At 41.2% G+C, this 25,271-nt stretch overlaps 1 protein-coding gene across 1 annotated transcript in view; it reads right to left on the reverse strand.

Moving 5' to 3' along the window:
* Positions 1-25,271, reverse strand: part of COL22A1 (collagen type XXII alpha 1 chain) — a 184,974-nt gene that overhangs the window by 130,412 nt on the left and 29,291 nt on the right. The window contains exons 3-5 of the mRNA XM_089518399.1: positions 12,272-12,346; positions 3,574-3,685; positions 212-335 (exon numbers count right to left, since the gene is read on the reverse strand). Coding sequence (XP_089374525.1) covers positions 212-335; positions 3,574-3,685; positions 12,272-12,346 — 311 coding nt within the window. The remainder of the gene's footprint in view (positions 1-211; positions 336-3,573; positions 3,686-12,271; positions 12,347-25,271) is intronic.

Here is a 25,271-nt window from a genome sequence, read left to right on the forward strand (position 1 = left end):
TGGTTTAAACGCAGCTTTACAAGCTTGTTCCACCCACACTTCACCTGCTCTATTTCAAAGGCTACTGTTATTGAGCAGAATGATCTATTGTTCCATTTCCTGCCTTTCATTAAACAACATGGAAAGGGCAATGGGAGGTTAACATAACTGTGCAGCAAATTGGAGCACATTATACACAGCTGTTCCCCAAAGGTCAAACAGAAAGGTCTACCTGAGGTATGCCATATTTGTCAATGATTTGCCAAATGTACCAGTCTTCTCGCCTGGAAGCCTTGCGGAACTTGAAAGTGGTCACAAAGGCATATTCATCAGGAAGGCCTTGTGGGAAGACATCTCTGGGCGAGGGGGGAGGAAGAAAAAAAAAGAGAAAAGCATTTTGGCTCTGCCCATTTGGATAGCACTTTTAAATGTGCCGAGGTGGCATAATGGACCCATTGTTCCCCACAGTACATGCAGGGACTGTCATCTTCCTTATTTCACATTTTGTTGAATGGGTAATGATTGAATTGGTTTTTCAGGTTCTGGAAGTACTACTGGTTTAAGCAGAGATGCCAACAACAAAACAAAAAAACGTAAACAGAGAAACCAGCAAGTAAATCTGGAATGGTTATATCATGGGCAGCAAAGCTGTAGAGTACCAAAATTTAAGAGATTGTAAAATACAATAATAGCATCCATTTATATTGGAATTAATTCTTCAAAAGACATTGACAAAGAAAAGAAGAAATGCCTCCCCACCAACACACATACACCTTTTGTCAATCCTGTGGTTGACTGCAGAATTGGAATGGAGGTAATGTCATAAAATTGTCAAGTCAGAAGAGACCCCAAAAACAATCTAGGCCAATGATTTCCAAATTCCAGCCATCCAGGTGTTTTGGACTTTGGCTTTCAGAATCCTACACCATTGGCCAAGATGACTGAGTCCAAAACATCTGAAGGACCAGACTTTGGGAATCATTGATCTAGGCCAACCTTCTGTCAATGGAGGAATCCATGCTAAAGCATCCCTAAGAGCAGTCCATCCAACCACTGCGTCAGTTCTTCTAATGATGGAGAATCTACTACCCTCTCAGAGAGTCTATTTCACCATTTAAAAGCAGTTACCACCAGGAACATCCTCCTAATTTGTTGTTAGTTTCTCAGGTAGTTCATGCAGCTGGACATTTTTTTTAAATCCCAAAGAACCTTAGATTCTCTCCTCATCAGAAAGGAAGAATTCCTTATTTCTTAAGGGCGAACAAGTGGATTTCCTACGAAGTGTTGCAATATAGTGTCCCAGATTCTAGCCAGGCAACCATTCATTCAGGCCCTCTTTCATGATACTCCACTCTACTTTCTCTCCCTCCTCCCATTCTTCTACATTTCTTAAACAGATAGGCAGCATTCCATATTAATTCCTGATCAAGTTTTGCATTGATTATGATAATTTTAGTGGGGAGGTTTAAGAATTCTTTAGGATTCCTTCCTAAAGATTTCTGTACTCAACAAACCTGGTAATCTCTCTGCTGCCACACTGTAGAATTAATGCAGTTTGGCCTCCCTTCAGCCACCATCTTGGGGGGAGAGAGGCAGGCTAGCTCCAACTGCCTGCCTGAAGAAGAAAAGCCCTTCCTTCAGCCACCATCTTGGGGGGAGAGAGGCAGGCAAGCTCCAACTGCCTGCCTGTAAGAAGAAAAGCCCTCCTTCCAACCACCATCTTGGGGAGAGAGAGGCCAGGGCCTGAAAAACTAAGAGCCCTCTTCCGACCACCATCTTGATGGGGAGAGAGGCCTGGCCTGAAAGACTAAGAGCCCTCTTCCGACCACCATCTTGAGGGGGAGAGAGGCCTAGCCTGAAAGACTAAGAGCCCTCTTCCGACCACCATTTTGAGGGGGAGAGAGGCCTGTTATGTTTGTTTGTTTGTTTTTTACTTTGTATTGTACTTCCTGTTGTACACCGCTTTGATCTAATTTGGAAAAGCGGTATATAAATAATATTAATTATTATTATTATTATTATTATTATTATTATTATCATCTGTCATGGCTCCATCCTATATAAATGTGGGATTTGTAGTTTGTTGTGGCACCAGAGATCTCTGATAGACAAGGCTAAATATCTTACAAAAATACAAATCCCAGAAATCCATAACATTAAGCTTTTGCAGTTCAAAGAGTGTCAAACTGCATCAGTTCTGCACTATAGATGCAGCCTCATTCACTCATTCTCTCTTTTATATACTGTATGTATAATGCCTTTTGCACTTAAAATTCACAACTGGAAAATGCATTCACTGTACCTGTATAGGAGAGCAACCAGAATGAGCTCAGAAGATGTAAAGTAAGGAATGGAAAGAAAATTAAAGCAAATAATACCTAGCAGCAGCAAATGTGTGGATACAGATTATGATGCTGACAACAGGAGCACTAAAATAAAACAAGTTAAATGGCCAAACAACAGCTCTAAAGTGGGGTGAAAGTTGGTGGACCCCCATCACCAAATTAGAGCTGAGCTTTACATCTGCATCTTGTTGCTGACTCCTTTTCTGTTTGGCAGTCCATCAAAACTCTGCAGCTACAGCTAATTCCTTGAAGACTTCTCCATTTATTGAGTGGAGCATTATTTTCTCCTTGATTTAAATCCCAACACTCACAGACCAGACCTCCACACTGCCTGCCAAATGGCATCAGAGCCTTGTCTCATGCCCTGCCTAGATCAACAATTGGGTGTTTTAAAACATCCTGTCTGGCACTTTGCTGTTACAGTGGCAGCTGGCACCACTGAGTGGAAAACAAGCCATTGAAAAAGATAGGTCCTGACCAAGCAGGAAATTGTAGTGGCTTCAAAGAACTAAGGATATATAGACACTCTTGTTGCAGCTTGCTGTAATGGGATTCCACTACTTCTTTTGGATTTCAAATAGGGTTGCCTTGTGAGCAGCATCCCAGCCCATGAGATTTCACCCAAGACCTAGAGATGGTCCCTTGAGAGGGGGAGGAGGAAAGGGAGGAATGGAGTAGGTGAATCCTTTGGAAAATCTACAGCAGGTGTTCCAAACCATTTTGAAGTAGAGCTAGCATTAATAATATGGGTATGTGCACATACACTTTTCAAGTCATTGCTCCTGCCCTGAGATTCCTTCTTCTCACCCCAAGGAATAGAGAAGAGGGGCCATACCCTGAAACTCAGGGCCAGATCCTGAGTTCTGGGGATTTCTAGAGCCAAGGGGCTCAAACACAAACAGGACTGATAAAATCACATCCCCTGGAACTGTCCTGATTTGGCAAGGATAGCTCTAACTAATCCTCTTTTGCCCCACTTTTTAAGCAGCTTTTAAAGTGCCCAGGTTTTTTATTCTCCTCCTCCCACTTTTTCCTTTTGTCCTGGCTTAATTTCATTGATGCAATTTGAGTTCAAAGTGCACTCAGTTAACTCAGCACAATGGAGGTGACAAGCAAGGAAGGTGCTGAATCTTGCCCTTCCCAGTAAGCTCAAGCAAAAGCAATCTGCTGCAACTTCTCCTAGCATATATGTTCTTTCTTTTTAATAACTGTTGTCCTCTTGGGCAAGTTAGAAGGAGAAAGCAATTACTCTGTTTTCTGCACAATGGGGAAGCTCCCAAGCCGCACATAAGAGCTGTGGATTCCATTGTCCTTCATTCCAAATATCTCCCGGACACTGAATTGTTCCATCAGGTCAAATCCTGTCAAAAAGGAAAGTGGAAAGATAGTGAGAAGGAGTGAGAAGGCAAAAATAAACAAGATGCTAAAACAGGTGTTGGAACTGCAGACGCCAGAAGTCCAGGCCAGCAGAAAAGAACTTCCCACAATGAGCCTAAATGTGTTAGTTCCAAATGGAGTAGACCTATTGAATGAGTGGAAACTTGGCAACATTTATGTAGGCCCATGGATTCATTGGTACTTCTTTATTTAATATAATGCAATGATTCAATAAACAACTGGCCTTAGGGCAAGGAATTTAAGTTAGTGTCTGGATTGTTTCTTCACATTCTGATTGTGATACAGTGACAGGCTATTACAGATGTGTTCCTGAAAAAGAGATTTTCAAAAAGGGTTAAAAGACTTTTTTTTCTATTTCTTTCTTTTTGAAAAAAAAACACATAGGTGTGGCAGTTATTTATTTACTTGTTAAAAATCTGGTTAATAATAGGGCAGAGCATGGAAAGGTTCTACTAGCTAAGTTCACTGTGGATTCCAGAAATTGCAATGCTACTTATTTCATTTCTGTTCCTCTACTGGAGCCAATGTGATATCATGGTTTAAGCTTTGGGACTATGATTCTGGAAACTAGAGTTCGAATCCCAGGTTGGCTCACTGGATAACTTTTAGCAAGTCACATGGTCTCAGCTTCAGAGGATGACAATAGCAACTCTCCTCTAAAGAAACTTGCCAAGAAATCACCATGATAGGTTCACCTTATGGTTGCTGTAAGTCTGAACTGACTTGAAGATAGGGACAATAAGAGAAACAGTGTGTGAGAGAGATCACTTTTAAGCACTTTTTGAGTTTATGACATAGAAGGATCTCACTTTAGAATTACATAGGTTACTGAACTGGATGGTAGCTGGATTCAATCATGTATCCAGAGCAACTGTTGTCCTAAAATGGAGCTGGGGATCCTGCAGACCCTCAGATGTTGACATCCTCCTCCTTCACAAATGTGGCAGGCCTGTGGAAGCTGTTGAAAATGGGAGTAAACTTGTATTGTTTAAAATTTGTTGTTAGCTGCCTTGAGTCCCAGTGTCAGGAGAAAGGCAGGATATAAATCATCATCATCATCATCATCATCATCATCATCATCATCATCATCATCATCATCATTGCTGGAAGGCTATCAATTCACCAGCCTCTTCCAAAGATCACTGAATATGCAAATAGGTTCCTATTTTATACAGGTTCAGCACCAACTATATTCAATGTTTTCTAAGGCTACCATTTCATAGTGAACAAATTCCATCCTATTCAACACAGTGGAAGGTGCTTTGGTTCTCTTCCAAATTTGTAATTGCATTTATAGGTAGGTCATGGTGATTGCCTTGCAGTTATTTCTTTGTTTCTTTTTCCCTTTTCTTTACTCTTTGCTCCATTTTCAACTAGGAGATGTAATAAGGCATTTATTGCTGCCCAATGCCCTATGGTTTCACCCCATGAAAGGTCGTAGGAACCACTTTAATGGATTTTTTATTTCTGACATATTGCCATTGTTCACCAACTGCACTTGGAGAACATGTTATTGTCAATATATTATTAAGCACTATTTTGAAAAATCCCTACTGGCCCCAGTTCAAAAGAGCAATATGCCTTGACTGTAGAACTGTAGGCAACATATATCAGGAGGAAATAGTTATTTGCTTGGTCTCCAAACCATGGTGTCATGAACAAAGAACTGGAGAAAGAGTTGGATTTGATGAGACCAAAAGCTTCACAGCTCATAGAAAAGTTAATTGGGTAAAGAGCTACTTCCAATTCATCAAGCAGAGAGAATCGGAAGGAGGCATTCATTGTAGGAATGGATACATTATAGACAAACGCATTAATCTAATTCAGTTCCATCAACAGTTGGAATTAGAAATGGGCATCCATAGTAACAAAGGCAACAAAACCCATCATGTGATTTTTAGCAATTTTTCTTCTATCAGGAAAAGGGAACAGTCCCTACATCCACCCCAAAGAAAAAGTATATGTTTTCAGAATGGTTAACTCTTAAAGTACTCTTTGGAGACATAGCCATGTTAGTCTGGAATATCAGTATGCAAAGGGATCTTGTAGCACCTTTGAGACTAACTGTGTAGGAGAAGTCATAGCATAAGCTTTCATAGGCTTGGCCTATGCATGGAGCGAATGATGCCCAGAAAGGTTTATGTATCTGAGGAAGTAGACTAAGGCTGCTGCTATTTTGCATATGTAAAAACAATAGTGATTTCTGATTGCATCAGTGAGCTAATGAATCCAGGGCTTCCTCCTCTGCTTCCTTTGTCTCAAGAACATATGAATTCTATTAACATAAACAAAGTTAAAGGCTCCATGACCAAAAGTTTACATCAGGGAGATAGAGTGCAATCCACTCACAGAGTTGCATGATGAATCAGTTGCAACACTGCACTACTAAATATTCAAATAAATGTGAAATGAATAATTGCAGTGTACAATGTACAATGCCCCATACACAATGCATGTATCTACAAGTGTCATGCAATGCACACTAGCATCACATGTGCAAGGGCATTGCATGGACAACTCCACTTCCCCAGCCTTCAACTGACTTCCAAATCAGGCAATACTAATACTAACACTATTGCTAATATTAATAATAATAACACCCTAAGTACCTCTCCCCGTGGCAGGGAAAAACAACAAATAAACAATGCAAAACATCAATTAAAATATGCAGCAGTTCAAAAGGACAAATAAGACATACATACTCTAATACAATCCACATTTAAAATTCATCATTTAAAAATCATCTGAATAAGCCTGCATGTTCAGCTGCTTCTGTAGGGGAACATGCACATAAACAAGTCACTACCAGGTGCCAGTCAACAGTTAAGATGACTGAATAGGAGCTCAAAGTATTTATTCAAAAGGAGCCTCACATAGAGGCTTATCTGATGGTTCTGCCATCCACCTTCAGATGCATGTTTTGCCAGGAAACATCACACCCTGCTCTGTGAAGCCATTGGTATGTTACAGAACCCTATTCTGCTTTACAAGGGAGATTAGCAAAGGAGACTTTGTGACTGAATGCTTCCAGCACAGAGTGCAAAACAAGGGCAGAATTAATGTCGATTGAAGGTGGTGGAACAATAAGGAGAGAACAGATGTGGGCAGGAGTACAGCTTGGCTTTAATGTGCCTCTCCTCTTTGAGGATCAACAGTCCACTTAGCCCTCTTCAAGATACATATAACACTGTGAGAATGTTATAATTAGGTAGTGAGTCACAGGCATCTTTGGAATCCCATCTCCTCCTTTGCCAACCACAGGCCAACAGAGAGAGGCTCAGGCAACGATCAGCAACAGCAGCCATCTCTGTTTGTAATTATAGGCTATTAGGTTTTGCAGATTGCTCCAGTATGATTGGGTGCAAGGCTCACACTGTCCCACAAAAGTTAAAAATAAGCAGAGAAGACTCATGGCAGGGAATTTACTTCCTTGTTTGTCTTCCTAGTGGAAAAGAGGAACTAAGACTCTATAAAAACCCTCTATTTTCTTTTATTTTCTTTTTTCCTATAAACCTATAGAACATATGGAGCATAAGCTGACCCACTTTAATATCTGTTTACAGTGAAACTGAGAAAATCAAAGGACAATCTACACTTTAAAGGAAATTCCTTTTCTTCCATGCTGTCTTTCAGTGACTATGGTGCTTTACAGAGCGCCCAAAATGGGTGCTCTGCTGGCGCCGCCGGTTGCTGCATCCGGGAACCACAGTGGTCAAACTGTGCGGTTTCTGGATGCACCAAAAAGAAGCCTCAAAAAGTGGCTTCTTTTTGGGCCCTGGAAGTGGCGCCGCAAGTGGCCAATGGCGCACTTGCCATGTCACTTATGTTGCAGGATGTGCGGACTCTATGCGTCCGCAACGTCAAGATGGCGACGCCCATGTAGAACGGGCACCGCCATTTTGTACATCCCCAGGGCGTACTAGGGTTAAGGGCGTGCGTAAAGCACACCCTTTCCTAACCCTAGTACGTCCTGGGGACGTACTTTACGCCCGTACAGAACGGGCCTATGACAAGGTGTTTTCACACACACACACACACACACACACACACACACACACACATATATAATTTCCTTTCTCCCAGAAAGGGATCCAATGTGGCTCACAAATAAAACCATTTTAAAACTTTGCAAGAAAAAGAAAAAAACAATGAAAATTAACTAGCTAAAAAAATGAAGTATAAAATGTACAGTGTGCCCACGTCATACATGGGCGCCTTTTACGCAGCTGAAAGATGTAAGTATCAATGGCTCACACGCTGCCACATGTCATGTACAAGCCCCATTATTTTCAATGGGGCTCAAGCATATGTGCTATTTGCCTTACGCAGAGGGGTCCAGAATGGATTCCCCATGTAAGCCAAGGGCCACTGCATAAACATGCACAAGTTAAAAACATAACTAATATATACACCCCTTATACATGTTTCAATTTTAATTTTGTTTTACTTTTAGTTTTCATTTTGAATTTTGTAAACAGTTGATATTGATTTATCTACTTGCAACCTGAGATTACATGATAAAATGGTGGGATAAAAATGTTTTGATAAATAAATAAATAAATAAATAAATAATGTATCCAAACTGGAACTGTTTTGCCGAACCCAGTGCTCTAATGACTATTCAACACTGCCCTTTCTGCCACATACTGACTCCAGATAATTTATTCCATTGTGGAAGAAATCATGACAGAAACATGGGGCACTATAGGATGTAGGAATATTTGATATCTATATTAGGTTCAGTGCAGCAAGGCAATATGAGCTTGTGCTAGAAAACAAGAGAAATTACATGAGATGCCCTTGTAAGGTTAAAAAAACCCATTACATTTATTGCCTCAGGAAATCTATCTTATGATAGCACAGGAGATAGCTCAAAGAAGTTGACCTAAATGTGATTAGAGGAGCCCTGAAAAGCTAGCAGCCATTGTTGGGGTTGGAGTCCTATGGATGCCCCATCCTAGAAAAAGTGAACTAAGGGACTGACTAACTTCTTGAGAGAAGGGGGAACTGACCTCTGCAAATAAGAAGGAAGCAAAAGCTTTAATACATAGAGGAAAGAAAGATGCAGAGACCTAAAAACAATGGGCAGACATTGAAGCTTACTTCATGCATGTTAATTCAGTTTATCTCTATCTGGTTTAAAATTTAGTTCAGGGGGCATCCTAATGTTATCAGATGGTTTTTACCACCGAATTTGCAGCCCAAATACAGCCCAGGTCCATCTGCACTTCCAGAGCTGCTCTTTGCAGCTCTTTATGGATCTGGGAGTTTTCCGAGTTAAGAAAATGGCCACCGGAGCAGTTCTGGAAGTGGGGATGGATCTGGGCTGTATTAGGGCAACAAATTCAGTGATAAAAACCATCTGATAGCATCAGGTTGCTGCCTGAATAAAATTTAAACTGGATAGAGGTAAGCTGAATTAACATGCATGCGATTATCACCATTATCTAGACTTTGATCCCTCACTAATCATTTTATACAAGTCTTGATGCCTGTTTGCTTCTAACACAGGGGTGGGTAAATGCACAGGGAATAGAAGTTGATTTTTGCCATTATTCCCACTTCCTGGTCAACAAATTGGTCTAATTTTCAGCCAATTTCAGTAATTTTCCACCATGATTTGGGGGTAGGTAAATGAAACCAGTGTGTTTGAGTATGCTTTGGAGATGTTTGGGGACTTTAAAAAAAAAAATGAGGTCTAGATGACACATATGGCCCACAGTTCACACTTTCAATCTAAGCAATTTAAAAAAAAAGGATTAATAACCGAATTAGCATTACTACACCAGTGTCCTTACATCCTAGTTGTTTAAATGTGATTTAATTTTCCTTTATTTCTTTACACTTTTGGTATTGTGAAGACATCCTGTTTGAAATTAATAACAGCAATAAGAACTGTATTACCAAAGAAAAGAAAAGAAAAGAAAAGAAAAGAAAAGAAAAGAAAAGAAAAGAAAAGAATGCACACACAAAAAAATCAGGCAAGAGCTATTTTCCATCACAATTCACCCGTTCCCAGCATTTCAGCCTGAGACACAACTCTCTTTTACTATGCTTGTTAAACTGTGATGGGAAGGCTGTGTGTATTGGATCGAAACCACCAGAATATGTGATAGGTGCCGAGAGATTCCTCCATGATGCTTTGTCATTAACACCACCAATTCAGATGTGATGTTATGAAGGCTCTATTTGTGTGCCATGATATTTATATATCTGCAATAAACCAATAATAAAAGAAACTTCTGAGAATACTGTTTCCATTTGCCTCCGCTTCATCTTAATTATTTTCTCCTTCTCTGGTAAACAGCAAGCTCCAGAAAATATTATACATTTCTTTACTTTACTACACTAACACTGCTCTCATCTTCAAAATTATACCTTTTCTCTACAGGGCTGTCCTTTGAGACTAAATAAAAGCCAAATTTAGGATCATTGTCTTCTCGCCAAATTCCCTCTGCTAAAACCCTTGTTTCCCCTAATCCCCTTTGTGTGTGTATGCGTGTGTGTATGTTCCTACATCTCAGCATTTTCCCCTTAGTTTATCTTGAGAAAGAAGAAACTCTAATACACTTACATTTTCATTTTGGGAATGAAAAATCTATTGAATTTGTGGCATACATGAAAAAAGAAATTGCGTGTAGAAAAGTGCCTCCAGGTGTCAAATAACCTGTGTTTGTGTGTTTATGAAGTCAAAACTTTGTGTACCTGAGGAACCAAACTTCTTCTACATTACACAGATATAGAATCATGGACTCATAGAATTGGAAGGAACCCCACAGACCATTGAGTCCAGCCCCCTGTTAAATGCAGGAATGTTAGCTCCATTCCAGCCTCTTTTTGAAGAAATCCAGAGAAGGTGACTCCACTATCATTCAAAGAAATTAGTTCTATTGTTGAATGGCTCTTATTGTCAAGAAGTGACTTTTAATGTTCAGTTGAAATCTACTGTCCTTTAACTAAGACATGGCCCTTCTGTCTGGAGTTGCAGAGAACAAGCCTGTACCCTCCTCTGTAATACTCCTTGGAATATTTAAAGTGCACAATCATGACATCCCTCATTCTTCTTTTCACCAGGTTGAACATGCCCAGCTCCTTCAAGCTTTTCCTCATAAGTGTTCTCCATACCACTTATTACGTTTGATGACTTTCTTTGAGCTTGTCTATGTGTCTGCATGTGTTGAGTGCCTTCAAGTCATTTCTGATGTATGACAACCCTGAGGTGAATCTATAACAGAGGTTTCTTGACAGAATTTGTTCCAAGAGGGCTTGTATTTGCCTTCCTCTGAGACTTAGGCCCAGTACAGACTGGTGCTTTGTACTGGCCTTGGCCCAAAATAGGGGTGAGCGGGGGCTGAGCACCTACATGCTCAGAAGCCCTACTGTGCACCCCAGGTGCCATCATGGTGTGCCCCTGTACCGACAGGGCATGCCATGATGACATCTGCATGGCGCAGCACCCAAACAGCAATGATGGACATCATCATTGGACACAAGCGCACCAATGGCATCCTGCGCATGGCCTAAGAAGAAACCGCAGGGAGCTGGTTCTTTTTAGAACTCCTGGAGGCCGTGCCATTTGGTTGGCGCAGTCTCCATCCAGGGCAGAAAAGGGCAGCATCTTGCCCCTCCTTTCTGCCAGTCTGTATCCCCCCCTAAGAGAGTGTGACTTGACCAAGGTGGATTTCCATGACTGAGTGTGGATTGAGACCCTGGTCTTCAGAGTCCAATCCTCAAACTGCTAGACCATGCTGGCTCTCAGCATCCACCCTAAAATGAGATATCCATAAGTGAAAACAGTACTCCAGATGAGACCTGACAAGTGCAGAATATAGTGGGACTATTACTTTCCCTGTCTGCAGGGACCAGAATACTCCAGGAGCAGTTGAAACTGCCCTGATGTCCCCTCTCCCATTACTTGGCACTCTAGAGTGACAGCAGGCAGATGTTTACACATGCATCCTACTGTGTCAGCCACAGTCATTGCTGTCACCAATATCACAGGTCACTTCCTTTGAGGCCAAAAACCAAGACTCCCAGCATCAGTCACATGGCTGTAGTTCATTCTGACCACAGAGGAATTGACTTGTGGTGGCAGGTGACATAGCAGAATGCATTTGTGTACAGCTGCCTGCTGTCACTCTGGAGGGCTCTGGCTCTTGTGGGAAGATCTGGAGCAAAAGGTGACTTTTTAAAATTTGGTTTGTCGGGGGGGGGGGATATAGGTTTAGTGTTCAGCTGGCCATCTGCCATAATTCTGAGGACATATCCTCCAACTAAACAAAAATCTGTTGATCTATACCACTTTATCCTCTGTGGAAAAAACAGATACTCAGTGGCACCACACAGTATTCTCACCTTTGCTTGAAACAGTTACTTTTTACTATTGTAAGAATGCACACACATCCCATTTTCCCCTTGGAAACAATGACTTTTTCTGATCTGACTCAGATGACATTTGCCATTTACTACAATCCCTGCTATGAAGGACAGACTTAGTTAAAGATATCCCGTATTATGACAGCATCTAATTTCAAACAGCATCCCATTACCTGGAATATCATCTGTTTCTCCATTGGTGTGTTTGAATCTATCTCCTTCCACATGGACACTTGGACACAGCACATCTGAGGAGAGAAAAAAGGAGTGCATTTCAGTTTAAAATCATATCATTATTTTGACCTTAATTGGAAAAGTGTGCTTGAATATATTACACTACCAAAGTCTGGACAGGGTAAAGTCAAAGTTAAGAACATTACATTTCTGCTAATTACATTTTAAAAAGAAAAATCTGAATAGATCAAACCAAAGACTTATTTAGTCCAGTGTTCTGTTCACACATTGACCTACAACATTTCTATGAGAATTCCACAAGCAGGACATGATGCAACTGGCCCCTCTTTTTCTACTCCTCAGCAACTGGTTTAGAAAGACATACAGTCTGTGACACTGAACATGATACATACCCAGTCCTCCATGAATTCATCTAACCCCCCCTTTAAAGCTGTTAAACTTGATAGCTTTGTGCTGTGTGAAGCACCAGTTCCTTTCATTATACTGGACAAAACTGAAGATCTTAGCCTTGAATGATTGTAAGATAACATTCTTGTAGCTTCTGCTATGGCCTTCCCCTCCCGATGTACAGTATGTGCAATTACAAGATAAAGTCTTGGGGTGACACCTTAGTGATACGTCTAGCAATGAAGCCATTGATTTGTAGTCCTGGTCTGGGTAACAATCTGTGACTTGTGTTGGCAATATCAGAAACTTTGACACTGTGCTGTGTTGTAACCATTTATTTGGTGATCAGTAGGGAACCCATAGGTATCTATTAATGGCTGTTAGAGGTAAAAGGTAAGTTGAACACTCTAGATTCAGAAAGACATGCTAGGAAGCAGACATTAAGGTACATGCTCTATTTATATTGTTTTTGTTGTGTACCTTCAAGTGATTTCTAACTTGTGGGAACCTTAAGGCAAACCTTTCATGAGGTTTTCTTGGACACATTTGTTCAGAGGGAGTTTGTCATTCTCTTCCTTTGAGGCTGAGATGGTGTGATTTGCTCAAAGTCACCCCCCCATCATCATCATCATCATCATCAAAGTGGGTATACATGGCTGGGGTGAGATTATCAAATCCTGGTATCCTGGAGTCATAGTTCAACATTCAAACCACCCACTATGCTATGTTAGCTCTGCTCCATACACAAGCTTTCTTTCATGTCTGTCTGGCCACTAACCTCAGCAAGAATGTTGAGCCAGCTAACATTTCATCTGATTAAGAAATACAAAATATTACATTTCTATTTTTTATTTGTTTTTTAAAAATGCATATTTTAACATACACACAATTTTCTATCTTTGTTCTCATTTCCCAGCAACCACAGAATCTTTATACTGTATTATTAAACCAACAGCTAGCTAATTTTACACTTTTAAACAAAAGTGACAGTGGCTGAAGAGCATCAATGAACGATGAAAGACAACACATGACATGTCCTAACTATGGAGCTGTATAGACTTCCCCTAAGGAGTGGTCTGCAGCCACCCCTTTTAGCATCAGATTGGGGCCATGGCAACTGCACACCGTAGCTGCATCTTGCCTTTCCATGGCACAAAAAGGAGCCCCCCAAAGCGGCTCCTTTCCACACCATGAAAAAGGTGCCATAGCCATCGGTGCCATGGCTTTTCAGTGCTCCTTTGATGCTGTGTCATATAGACACAGCATCAGAGGAGTGTCCACTGTGTACTGTGGTGCGTGATGTCACGCTGGCCTGGGGACTGAGTTGGAGCATGCATTGTATGGACACCACACCCCAGCTCTGCCCCTAGGCCAGCCTTAATGGCTGCTCTGTACAGCCTCTATGTGCTCATCTGTACTTTAAAGATTCTGCTTTATTTTCAGAAGTTTTAATGAATAATCTCTGAATAAAAACACATAAAGCACAAGCTAGTTTATTCCATTTCTTGATCAATCAGGTCATTTTTTTATGAGTGCACCAATCAAGTTCAAATGCAAAAGAAACCACATTCCATATTTATGGAATAATCCTAATCTGAACATTCTGAGGCAACTTTTTTTTATGGAAGCAGCTGGGAAAGTGTGGGATTTATAAATTAGATCAATTAATAAGTTTGGATGGAGAATTCTAGCTATTGTCAACATTACTATTACCCCACGGCAAATCTCTAAAAACTCTGTTATCCATGTTTCCATTTTGGTTAGCTCTGTATGCTCTGTCCATGTGAATTGTTATTTTTTGTGTGTGATAGCACTCTAAATTTTCCTAAATAAAACCTTCTTAATTCACATAAGACCTGCAATTCCCCTCAGTTTGTACTCGTAAAAACTGGCACACACATTCCAAAGATTACTGAAGCTTCTTGCAAAAGCGAATTCATCAAAATTTGAAGTAATACTGATAGTTGGTGGGGATCTCCCATTCCCCATCACCCGTTCTTTGGATTACACTATCCAAGCTGTGCATGAATATAACATATAGATGTCAATTTTGCTGACCTTTTTTCTTTTCTTTCTTTCTTTCTTTTTTTTGAAAGGAAAATAGTTATATGAATGTTCATATTTACATCCTAGGTTTCTTTTCCTCTTTTCCTCTGCTTTTTGTCTCTTTTTTAGTTTCAATATTTCTCCAAGTTTAGAGTGTAAGCAGCAATATAAAAGAATAATGAACAGACTATTCCAGTTCCACATTCTCAGCATCAACATTTTCCCATACCTCCTCCACACTCTTTATCATACCTGATGCTACGATCTCCAACAGAATCTATTGGGACAGATTTCTTTCTTTTATGCATTTCTCTTTTCTTAGCAAAGAGCCTTTGCTCAACAAAGATATATGCCAAGCAATAAAATCACAAGACAGATTCCAACAGCAAAGGTCGCTGGCTGCGGATATCCAGACATCAGGAAAGCCATTATAAAGTGGGCCAACTGGATGTTTGGAAGCAGCTGTTGATAAATCACTTCTATTATCAGAATAGCTCCAGGCGTTTCATTAGCATATGGGAAGCTTGTCACCAAATTATATCGTTATTGTGGGTGGTTGAATGCAGCTTCAGGCTGCATAACACAATGCTCTTGAAGCATTTCCTCAAATGGGAGAAAGAAATATACATGTGCCAACTTTGTCAACAAAAATTCCCAAAGTAGAAATATTTATTACTGTACTTGCTTGATAGGTTATGATATTCACATACATTGCTCTGTAGAAGGGTTACACAACCTTTTCCACTACATGGGCTGCAGTTTGTATTATCAAGGGGTGGGACACTTTTTCATACATGCATATGAACAAATGCACGTGCACACATGTCCTCTACTTCATCCACACCCTCATGCACTCCCATTCCCCAGCAATCTAGAGTGAAAACTCTGTTTATCAGCTTCTAACACTAGTACTTTTCAAAGAAGTAAGCATGTTAGTCTGTTGCAGAATAACAAGGGAAAAAAGAAGGGGGGAGGAGGGAAGAAGTAGAAAGAAATCTGCTTGTTTATTTATTTATTACTGCTTATTTATTTTCAGATGCAATATAGAGCGAGTAGTCACTCATTCTCCAATGGGATATGTGCCATCCCATATCAGCAATGCTGCTCTACATTCTACATTGGACAAACAGGACTTTCTCTGCACAAGAGGATTAATAGACACCATCATGACATTAGAAATTGCAATAACCAAAAAACAGCTTCAGAGCACTGCAGTCTTCCTGGACATACAATATGGGATTGCCAGGTCACTGTCCTTGAACAAAGAGATTACAAACAAAGGTTTAAAAACAAGCTGCTGAAATGAATTATATTTACAAATTCTGATACTTTATAATTGATGTCACTCTCTTGGATTTCCAGTGAGTCACTAGAGATTTTCAGGCTGATTCCAGTTCTCTTTTTCTGGTTGGGTGCAGCTTGGAGGTCTTCTGTCTCCATCCCCTTTCCAGTAAACAGCATTATACCCTGAATGCTAGGAGGGTGCCATGGGAAGGAGTTGGTTATGGCACAAAGTGTTATTGAATACCTTCTTCCACAATGTCCGAGCAAGGAAATGTGTGTGCATCACCCCAGGTTATGCATGACCCCAACATGATTCCAGCCACTAGTGAACAAGGAACACCTGTGTCTACTTCTGATATGTGGCCGGCCAGTGCCTTCAAGATATCTTGTAATATAGCTGACCTGTCAACAAAGAACTTTGCTTTGGGCAAGGAAACCACCCTATACTGAATTGTGGATTTTGGAGGTTTTCAGCCAAAAATAAATTTCCCAAACTCTTGCCAATCCCTTTTCCTGACCTCATCAGGACGGTGTGTGTGTGGGGGGGGGGGGTGGTGGTTGCATCCACACTGCAGAAATAATCCACTTTGACACCACTTTAACTGACATGGCTCAATACTATGGAATTATGGGAACTGTAGTTTGTTGTGGCACCGCAGTAGAGCTTTGAGACCCAATTTTGGGCGGAAAGAGGGAAACAGCAACAGCAGCAATAACAACAACAACAGAGGTAGTGTTTATAGACTATTACAAATATAAAGTGGATGGTAAGCAGGGGCACCAGTCAAATCAAAACTGTGTTAGGACCTCAAAGTTCTCTGCTCTCTGGGGGCAGGGGAGGCCAGGGAAATTTATCCCATGATGACATCATTTTACCAAATCTCATGAGCAATAGGAAAAAATCCCCAACAGTTTCTCTGTAGTGGGATTCAGTGATGGTGTTAGGACATTTTATTTCTGTTTTGATGTTTATGACAACAGCAATAATTGTACTGGAAACCTGCCCACCAATCTGAACCTCACGCACACACACACATGGTGCGCTGGATATAGCATCATTCTGGGGCTTTGTGGGAAGACACTGGCAGGTGCTGCATGAAAAACAAAGTGTGTGTGGGGGGGGGGGAGAAAATAGTCAGATACAATTTTGCAAATTGGACTTCTTATGGGGGTGAAAAAAAGAGGAAAATCAGAAATGTGCCTCCTGAGGGGAGGGATGGTTTGTGAAAAATGTTGCTTCCACACTAATACAAATCAATGCAATCTTAACTAACATGGGAAAAAATATGAGGCAGGTCCCCCCCCCTCTCTCTCTCTTGATGGATTACAGTTTCTTCTGCATTAGTTCCTAAATGTTCTTAGGATGTCTAGATGAGATCACCTTCAGAGCTTCCATGTGTTTTATGGGATTGTTTACAGCCATTTTCTTTGACCCTTTGCTGAAAGGCAATCTTTAGAATGGGATCTATCACCAAAGCAGACAACATACTTTTGGGATGACTCACCAACTGTGCTGGAGGAAGCCACAGAAAGGAGGCTAGGAATCCAGCACAAATAGCCAGAAAACATCATAAAATACCCCAAAATGAACACCAGCTCAACCCACTACTGACAGGCTCTTTCCTCCTTCTAACCTTCCAATTTTAGTTTCCTTCCAGTGTTTGCATCATTTTCCTCTAATAAGAACTTCATTTCCTAAGGGTTGTTCAAGACAGTTCGGGCTACCATGTTCCATATGGAACATGACTTGAGTCCCATTAAAGTCTAGCTCAGACACTGATTTGCATCCCTTTACAATGTAATTCAAGCTTTAAGTTTGGAAGCATGCTTGCATCACTTAGTCCAATATTCTCTGCAGAAAACATGAGACGTTAAGGAGGGGAAAATGCCTATCCAAATATCTAAGGTCACGTATGATGGCAACAGTTCCTTGGTGATCATCTCCAGGGTGCTTGCTGAACTAAACATCCCCATCACAGTTTGGGTAGAAACAAAGGCAAATACAAACACATGCATGCTGCATGCTTGAAGAAGGCATCTATTGGACTTTCAGTTTTCCCTTCTTAGTATCTCGTGATTTAAACTGGAAGTTTTATATTTCTCTGTTAAAATCCATACTGGCAAATTGTGACTACCAGAAACTGTGAAGAATCGAAGACTTCCTTGCTTATCACAGGACTGTTTACCAAGAGTGTAGCTATGGAAAGGGGAGACAAAATGGGGACATTGCCTCCCTCCATAATTATTCTATTCCCCCGCACCTGAAATTTCCCTTCAATCCCTATATTTCTAGCATTGCAGTAATTTGAAATGAAAATAAAAGTTAAGCCAAACATGTACCATTACAAAAAAACAAAAACAATAAAAATTAAGCATAATCATTGTTAAAAACAGTTGAAAATATATTTTAAAACCCGGCCATATAATGCTCCTCCCACAGACATATATAAGCGAAGACTCTGCTCACCGTTATTTTATTATTGTATTATTGTTTTTGATTTTATCGTTTGTAATTTTAATGGATAGAATTGTTTAATCTTTTTTAAGGGGGGATTGTATATATTGTATTTTTTAAAGGTTGTACGCCGCTTTGATTGTGGTAGCAAAAAGCAGGATATAAATTAAAGTTTATTTATTTATTTATTTATTTATTTATTATAAAACATAATTGAAAAGATTGGTGCCTTCAGGTACCCTACTTGAGGTAAAACAAGTAAGAAGCAGAAGGCCCGTTACAAACAGGCACCCTAGTACGCGAGGAGCGCATACTAGGGTTAGAAAGGGCTGTCCTTTCCGGACGCCCCCAACCCTAATACGCGCTCGGTGCATCCAAAATGTTGGCGCCCATTCTAGATGGGCACCACCATTATGACGTCACAAACGCACCGCCTCCAAATGGGGCGGCGCGGATGTGACATCTTTGCGCCGTGCGAGGGCGCATAGAGCGCCCTTTCTGCGGCGCACGAAAGAGCTCTGAAATGGAGCTCCTTCCGAGGTTTGCGTTGCTGGCACAGCCTTTAGACAGCTGCGCCAGCGACGCAAGGGAGAAAGGGGCCGCCACTGGGTGTCCTTGGGGCTTGAAGCCCCAAGGACACCTCTTTCCAGGCCGCGGGGAAGCGGCCTTTTGCCGCTTCCCCACTGCCTGGAAAGTGGCGGATCAGGGCCTCAGAGGCTGCCGTTCTTGCAGCTGAGGCCCTGATTGGTTTGTAACCTGCCAAACTATTCTGCTTGAATAGGACTTTCTAAATGAGAAAGGATTTTAAAATGAGAAAGGAAGAACAGCAGAAGGGAACATGGGGACTTGACAGACCATCCCAAAAGGGCAGGTTGGAGGCTCCCGTTTTTGATCCTGAGGGATGCCGCAGCAGCCAAATGGTGCGGCCTCCCTCTACACCAAAAAGAACCCACGAAAAGCACTTTCTTTTTGGTGAATGGGGCAGACGCGTATCGATGACGCATGTACAGCACAACAATGTGCAGACACTGCACCACATTTGCATCATGATGGTGGCCCCCCATATGGACAGGAGACCACCATGATGGCAGCGGCATTACGTACTAGTATTCGGGAGCCTGCAGTTGCTCTGCAGTCCTGAACCCTAGTTTTGGCTCCAGGGTGCCAGAAAGCAACCATTTGTACTGGGCTATAGTTACTATGATACACCAACATATAGCAATGAAGCTTTTGCATTGATTGGATCCAACAAACCTTTTGTTGTCTATACTGAGTCATAAAAAATATTAAATTTGGAGTTTCTGCACAGACACTTAGGTGGGAAGTAGTTCCTGATAACTGTGGAAGTGAGGTGGTGAGGAAAGGTGAAACATGAATCCTAAGTGGCCCAGTGTTACTTTTTATATTCCTGCATGTTTTGACTGAACTTTGCTACCTCAGACCAACTTAGCCCCACAACAATTGAGATTTCCTATCTAGGCAACAACAATGGATGTATTACATTTTAGGATTTTGGACATTTCTGGGGGAAAGTAGCAGTGGTGATGGTAGTAGTAGTAGTAGTAGTAGTAGTTAACTGCCTGGTGACCTGGTGAATGAGACATCTCTAAGACTCCCTATCCTCCACTGCACTACGTAGGCTCTGAAAGTTCAGACTCATGATGACCTCCTTGATTGAATGTACTCATCTGATGTGTGGTTTTCCTCTTTCTGCTGCCTTCTACCTTGAATGGTTGAATCCATGGGTGCAGAATCCATGGTTATGGAGAGCCAACTGTAGTAAGCAATGGCATTTAAAAATTGAGAAAAATGTCCACAGCAATGGAATATATTTAATTACAGCCTTACTCAACCCTAAATAAGTAGAGTAATATGGATCTTGATGCAGATGTCTTCACCCTTCATTACAATTACATACTACATAATAAGTCTAGTTTCCTAACTGTGTCATATTTTAATGAGGGTACAAATGTGTCACCATTGCCACACCTAAAAAGAAACCCTAAGATGCTGAAACTAAGACAGTTTACACAAAACTGCACCTAAATGGGACACATTTCTTTTCCATCCAACATGGATTGAAACTCCTAATGCCAAGAGAAACAAGCCAACACCCTCACTAGCCAGCACTGAATTAAGGAATTCAAGTTTGTTCTCCTCCCAGCTGGCCCTCAAAAGACCCAGCACCAAAACAGATTGAATAAAATGAAAGGTGATTAAAAACAAAAGATCAGAAACAGAGAGAGGTGGGGATGAGGCCATCCCCATGGGAACATATAGACCCCTAATACATTGGGCACTGAAGCCTGCAATATTCATCCCAAGATCTTGCACCCTTTAATTAACTGGAAGAATTGCTGATGTGCTTGGTTGGATTATTGTTCTTGTGTATGCCTTGAAGTAATTTCCAATTTATGGTGGCCCTAAGGCAACCCTATCATGTGGTTTTCTTGGAAAGATTTGTTCAGAAGAGGTCTACCATTGCCTTCCTCCAAAACTGAGAGTGTGTGACTTGTCCAAAATCACCCATTGGGTTTCCATGGCTGAGTGGGTTTCAAACCCTCGTCTCCAGAGTCATAATTCAACATTCAAACCACTGCACCATGCTGGCTGAATTATTAGGAGAAAGCAAATGATGCTGGAGAATGATGTGCTTTGTTGTCTGTGATGTTCCTCCTAGGTATAACTAGTACTTTCTCTCTAGTTTTTGCATGACAATTTCTCCATCGTCTGCCTGAGGAGCCACTTCAGGGATGACCCATTATTCAGTGGTAGAGTTTATGCTTTGTATGCAGAATGTTCAAGTTCAGTCAAGACAGCCCCAATTAAATGGATCTCTGATGGCATACAGCGATAGCTATGAATGCCCCAAGTAAATGGTCTGCTAGGTAGACAATGTTGTGCCAAATGAACGAATGTGGTGTATTTGCTACAAGAATAACAAACTCTGCTCAAGCACAGTAGTGAATTTCTACAGCTCCAGAGACTAGAACACAAAGCAATAGATTCATATAATCATAGAACCATGGAATCATAGGGCTGGTATACACCACCATAAAGCAGTGTGTTCCCAGTGATACTAGGTTTAGGGAGCACTCACCAAACGCACGCTCCCTAACCCTAGTATGTATGGGGGGTGCCATCATTATGTGGCACAGTCCACATGGTGTGCGTAACAATGATGTCAGGCATGCGCCACATCCAAATGGCACAGCACAAGTGTGACATGTCTGCGACACCCCAGGCCACTTACAGCGCCTTGTGACGGCATGGAAAACAACTCCAAAACGGAGCTCCTTTTGGGCCCCCGCATCGTTGGTGCTCAAGAGGAGAAAGGGATGTCCACCATGGCCCCTTTCTCCTCTGCATGAAGAGAAAGGGGCCAGATGCCCCTTTCTCCTCTTTAGCACCAGGGTGCCATTGGCACCTAAGGGACAAGGGCACCCCTTTTCCAGGCCAAACAAAAGCGGCATTTTGGTCTGGAAAAATGGTGGATTGGGACCACAGAGTTGCCAGTGAGGCTGCCCTGGCCCCAATCCAGCACCAAAAGGGGTGGGTGCAGGCTGTCCCTTTGGGGTGGTCTCTACCACACCATAGATACAGAAGAAACCGTCAGAATTATAGAGATAGAGGAAACCTTCTGCCTTGCAGGAACACACAATTAAAGCACTCCCTGCGACAGTCAGTCATCCAGCCTCTGTTTAAAAACCTCCAGACTCCACCACACTCCAGTCTAGCACATTCCACTGTTGAACAACTCTTACCATCAGAACTGTTCTTAATATTTAGACGGATTTTTTTCCCTATAGTTTGAATTGATCCTCAACATGACATCCTTTCATATCACCTCTTAATCTTTTCTTCCCCAGGCTAAACATACCCAGCTTCTTAAGCTGCCCCTCATAGGGCATGGTTTCCAAATCATTCACCATTTTGATCACCTTCTTTTGGACACACTCCAGCTTTTTAATATCTCTCTTGAATTGTAGTGCCCAGAACTGGACACATTATTCCCAGTGAGGACCAAAGCTGAATAAAGTGGCCCTTGATCTAGACACTAGAAGAGTTATAGAAGACACTAGAAGAGTTATGCAAAAGAAATGAGAAAATGATTGATACATGGAATGTGGAACCGTATGAAGACACCCCCCTCCCCCCCAAAAAAAATGAAGTAGAATCTACAATAAGAGAAATTGGGAAAAACAAATTCCCAGGAACAGATGATATTACAATTGAACTAAGTCAGTGCACAAATAGCTTTCAGAAACAACACACTTTTCAAATGTATTGTCACAGCTTCAGGTGGGGAATGCTTAAAGAACTCTTTGCTTCCTTTGAGAATGAAATTAATGAGGACTTGCATCCCTATTGTCTACATTAGATGTGCATTTTCAACAACATTTCAATCAAGATGATAACCCTGTGATTCCTACACTGTTCATCCACCTCAAAATGTTCTTGTCACCATCTTTGCCTGATAAAGAAACAAATGGACTACTGAAGCTAAAGTAAAGATACCTTTCCCATGGCCCAATAAAGGAATCATCACAATCTGTACTATACATTACACATATGATGAATAGCTGTAGAGGCCCATTCATTCTACACAGTGTTATGATATCATTGCCATTGCTATGAAACCTTGTAGTTTGTAGTTTGGGGAGTCACTAGAAAACTTTGGTTGAGAATGCTTAATACCTCACTCTAAATTGCAAATCCCATGGTTCTATAGGCTGAGGCCATGGCAAGTGAAATCATAACATTGTAATTGTATAATGTGAAAGGTCCCCCTTGTAAAAAGAACAAGCCCAAGCAAAATAAAACAAAACAGCATCCTTGATGCTCCTAAAAGTTAAACAAAACAGAGTCCAAACCTCAAATCAGTTTTAAGTAACAAAGCAAAACAACTAAGCTAATGTTAAATAAAGAAAGAAAGGAGGTATGAAAACATTCATGCTGGCCTAAAACTTGCTTGTGTTTTATGGCTGCTTCATCTGCTGCAAATTATAGGTAACAGACAAACAATTATGGTGACTGAGTGTCTTCTTATAAAATCAAAGCCTGTAAGTTTCACAGCTCAACCTCTTGTGTCTTTCAAACTGACTGCCAATCGGGCAGCACATCAATCAGTGCCAGCTGGAGCTCCGGTTTAAGTGCTATTTCCAGAGGCAAAATTAGAGGAGAGGCAGGCGGACAGCTGCTGTTCTCATTTGGCTTCTGCCTTCAGACCAGGTCCCAGGCGAAACTGAGCCCTAAACAAAAGGTTGGGATTAATGCTACAGTGCTTGGGGAGGAGACCAGATCTGCAGTATGCATCATTGACTGCAAGGATCAAACACCTCTGGATTTGAGCTCTCGTTCTAAAACAACTTGAAGACTTGGCAAATTAAAAATCAAATGAAAAGGTGCTTCACAGAGTTGGGTGAAATCAATCTGCCCCTGCTTCTTTTCTGACTTCTTAATTCATGTTCATCTGAACACCGGTTAGAAGAAGGCTTTAAAAATACCAATGGTCTGACACTTGTTGGGCTTTTAATTACTGAATGCCCCTCTTCAGCATTTCATAATAGCTTTCCCCTTTCTTTGTGGATTTTATTGGATGGTCTCCAGTTTGAGTTCTTTTTGTCATGCTGATGTGAAGCTCACTTTCTTATGTTTTACAGATACTGGTACAAATGAACCAACTGGCCAGAATGCTATTGTTTAGTCTCAACAGAGCATATTAGTTGAATCAATTGCTGAATGGCAAGTCTCTGTAAGATTCAGGCCTATCTATCTATCTATCTATCTATCTATCTATCTATCTATCTCTATAGTATTTGTGTGTGTGCGTGTGTGTGCGTGTGTGCATGTGCGTATGATTTTGTATATAAGTAATGCATGCATGTAATATATATTATATACAGTATATGAAACAGAATATGCAATACATATTAATATCCACTGGAGTCCCCCATTCTGTCTTGACAATGGTTTTATAAGAGCTTGAAAAAGTTACATCTTTGGACTAGTTCCAAGAATCTGCCCCACTAACATGGCCACTCCCACAATCTGGACATGATGGTGGGAAGGATTCTGGAACATGAAGCCCTTTGATCATCTAAACCATTTCATCAATCCCAATCATCTCCCATCCATCACTGAGACCAGAAGAAGAAGGAACATGATTGGAAACAAAGCAATAAACTCAGGAAAAAAATCAGGACTATACCTATTCCTGGTGAATCTACATTCATCTCTGACAATGGGGACATAGCCTACACACCATAAAGTGGAGAATGGCCATGTGGGGAGGCTTCTGGGGTTTTACAGTAACTTGTGGAGTGGAGCTTTGTATACTGCAGAGGGAGGAAGGGAATACCAGCACCCCCCCTCCCCCAGCATCTGAAAAAGTACATCCATAAGATGTAAACATGGCAGTTAAAGCATAATCATAGTGCTATAACTTTATAGTATGAATGGATCAGAGGACTGGGCAGCTGTTGTAGCCCCAAGGGCTAATTATTTGCCCCTGGGACCCTTCAGGACCCATGGGTGTTGGTTTTTTTGTTTGTTTGTTTTTGGAAAATAGATGTTTTCAGTATGAAAGGGCCTCCAAATTCTTCTTAGGACCCTCATTATCTTCCATTTCCTACCAATATTCTGCCAAAATCCCTCCCAATTATTTTGTCCAAATAGGCAGTTCTTATTTGCTGTCAAGTTGACTTCAAGGTATGGAAAACTTTTCTAGGAGACATCCACAAGAGCCCCAGTCATCAACTTTCCTGCTTAGGTCTTCCAGACTTTGTTGATTGAATCAAACTACC

The sequence above is a fragment of the Sceloporus occidentalis genome, unplaced genomic scaffold, assembly GCF_023333645.1.
Source record: "Sceloporus occidentalis isolate IW3139 unplaced genomic scaffold, rSceOcc1.0.p SCAF_3, whole genome shotgun sequence".
Taxonomy (NCBI): Eukaryota; Metazoa; Chordata; class Lepidosauria; order Squamata; family Phrynosomatidae; genus Sceloporus; species Sceloporus occidentalis.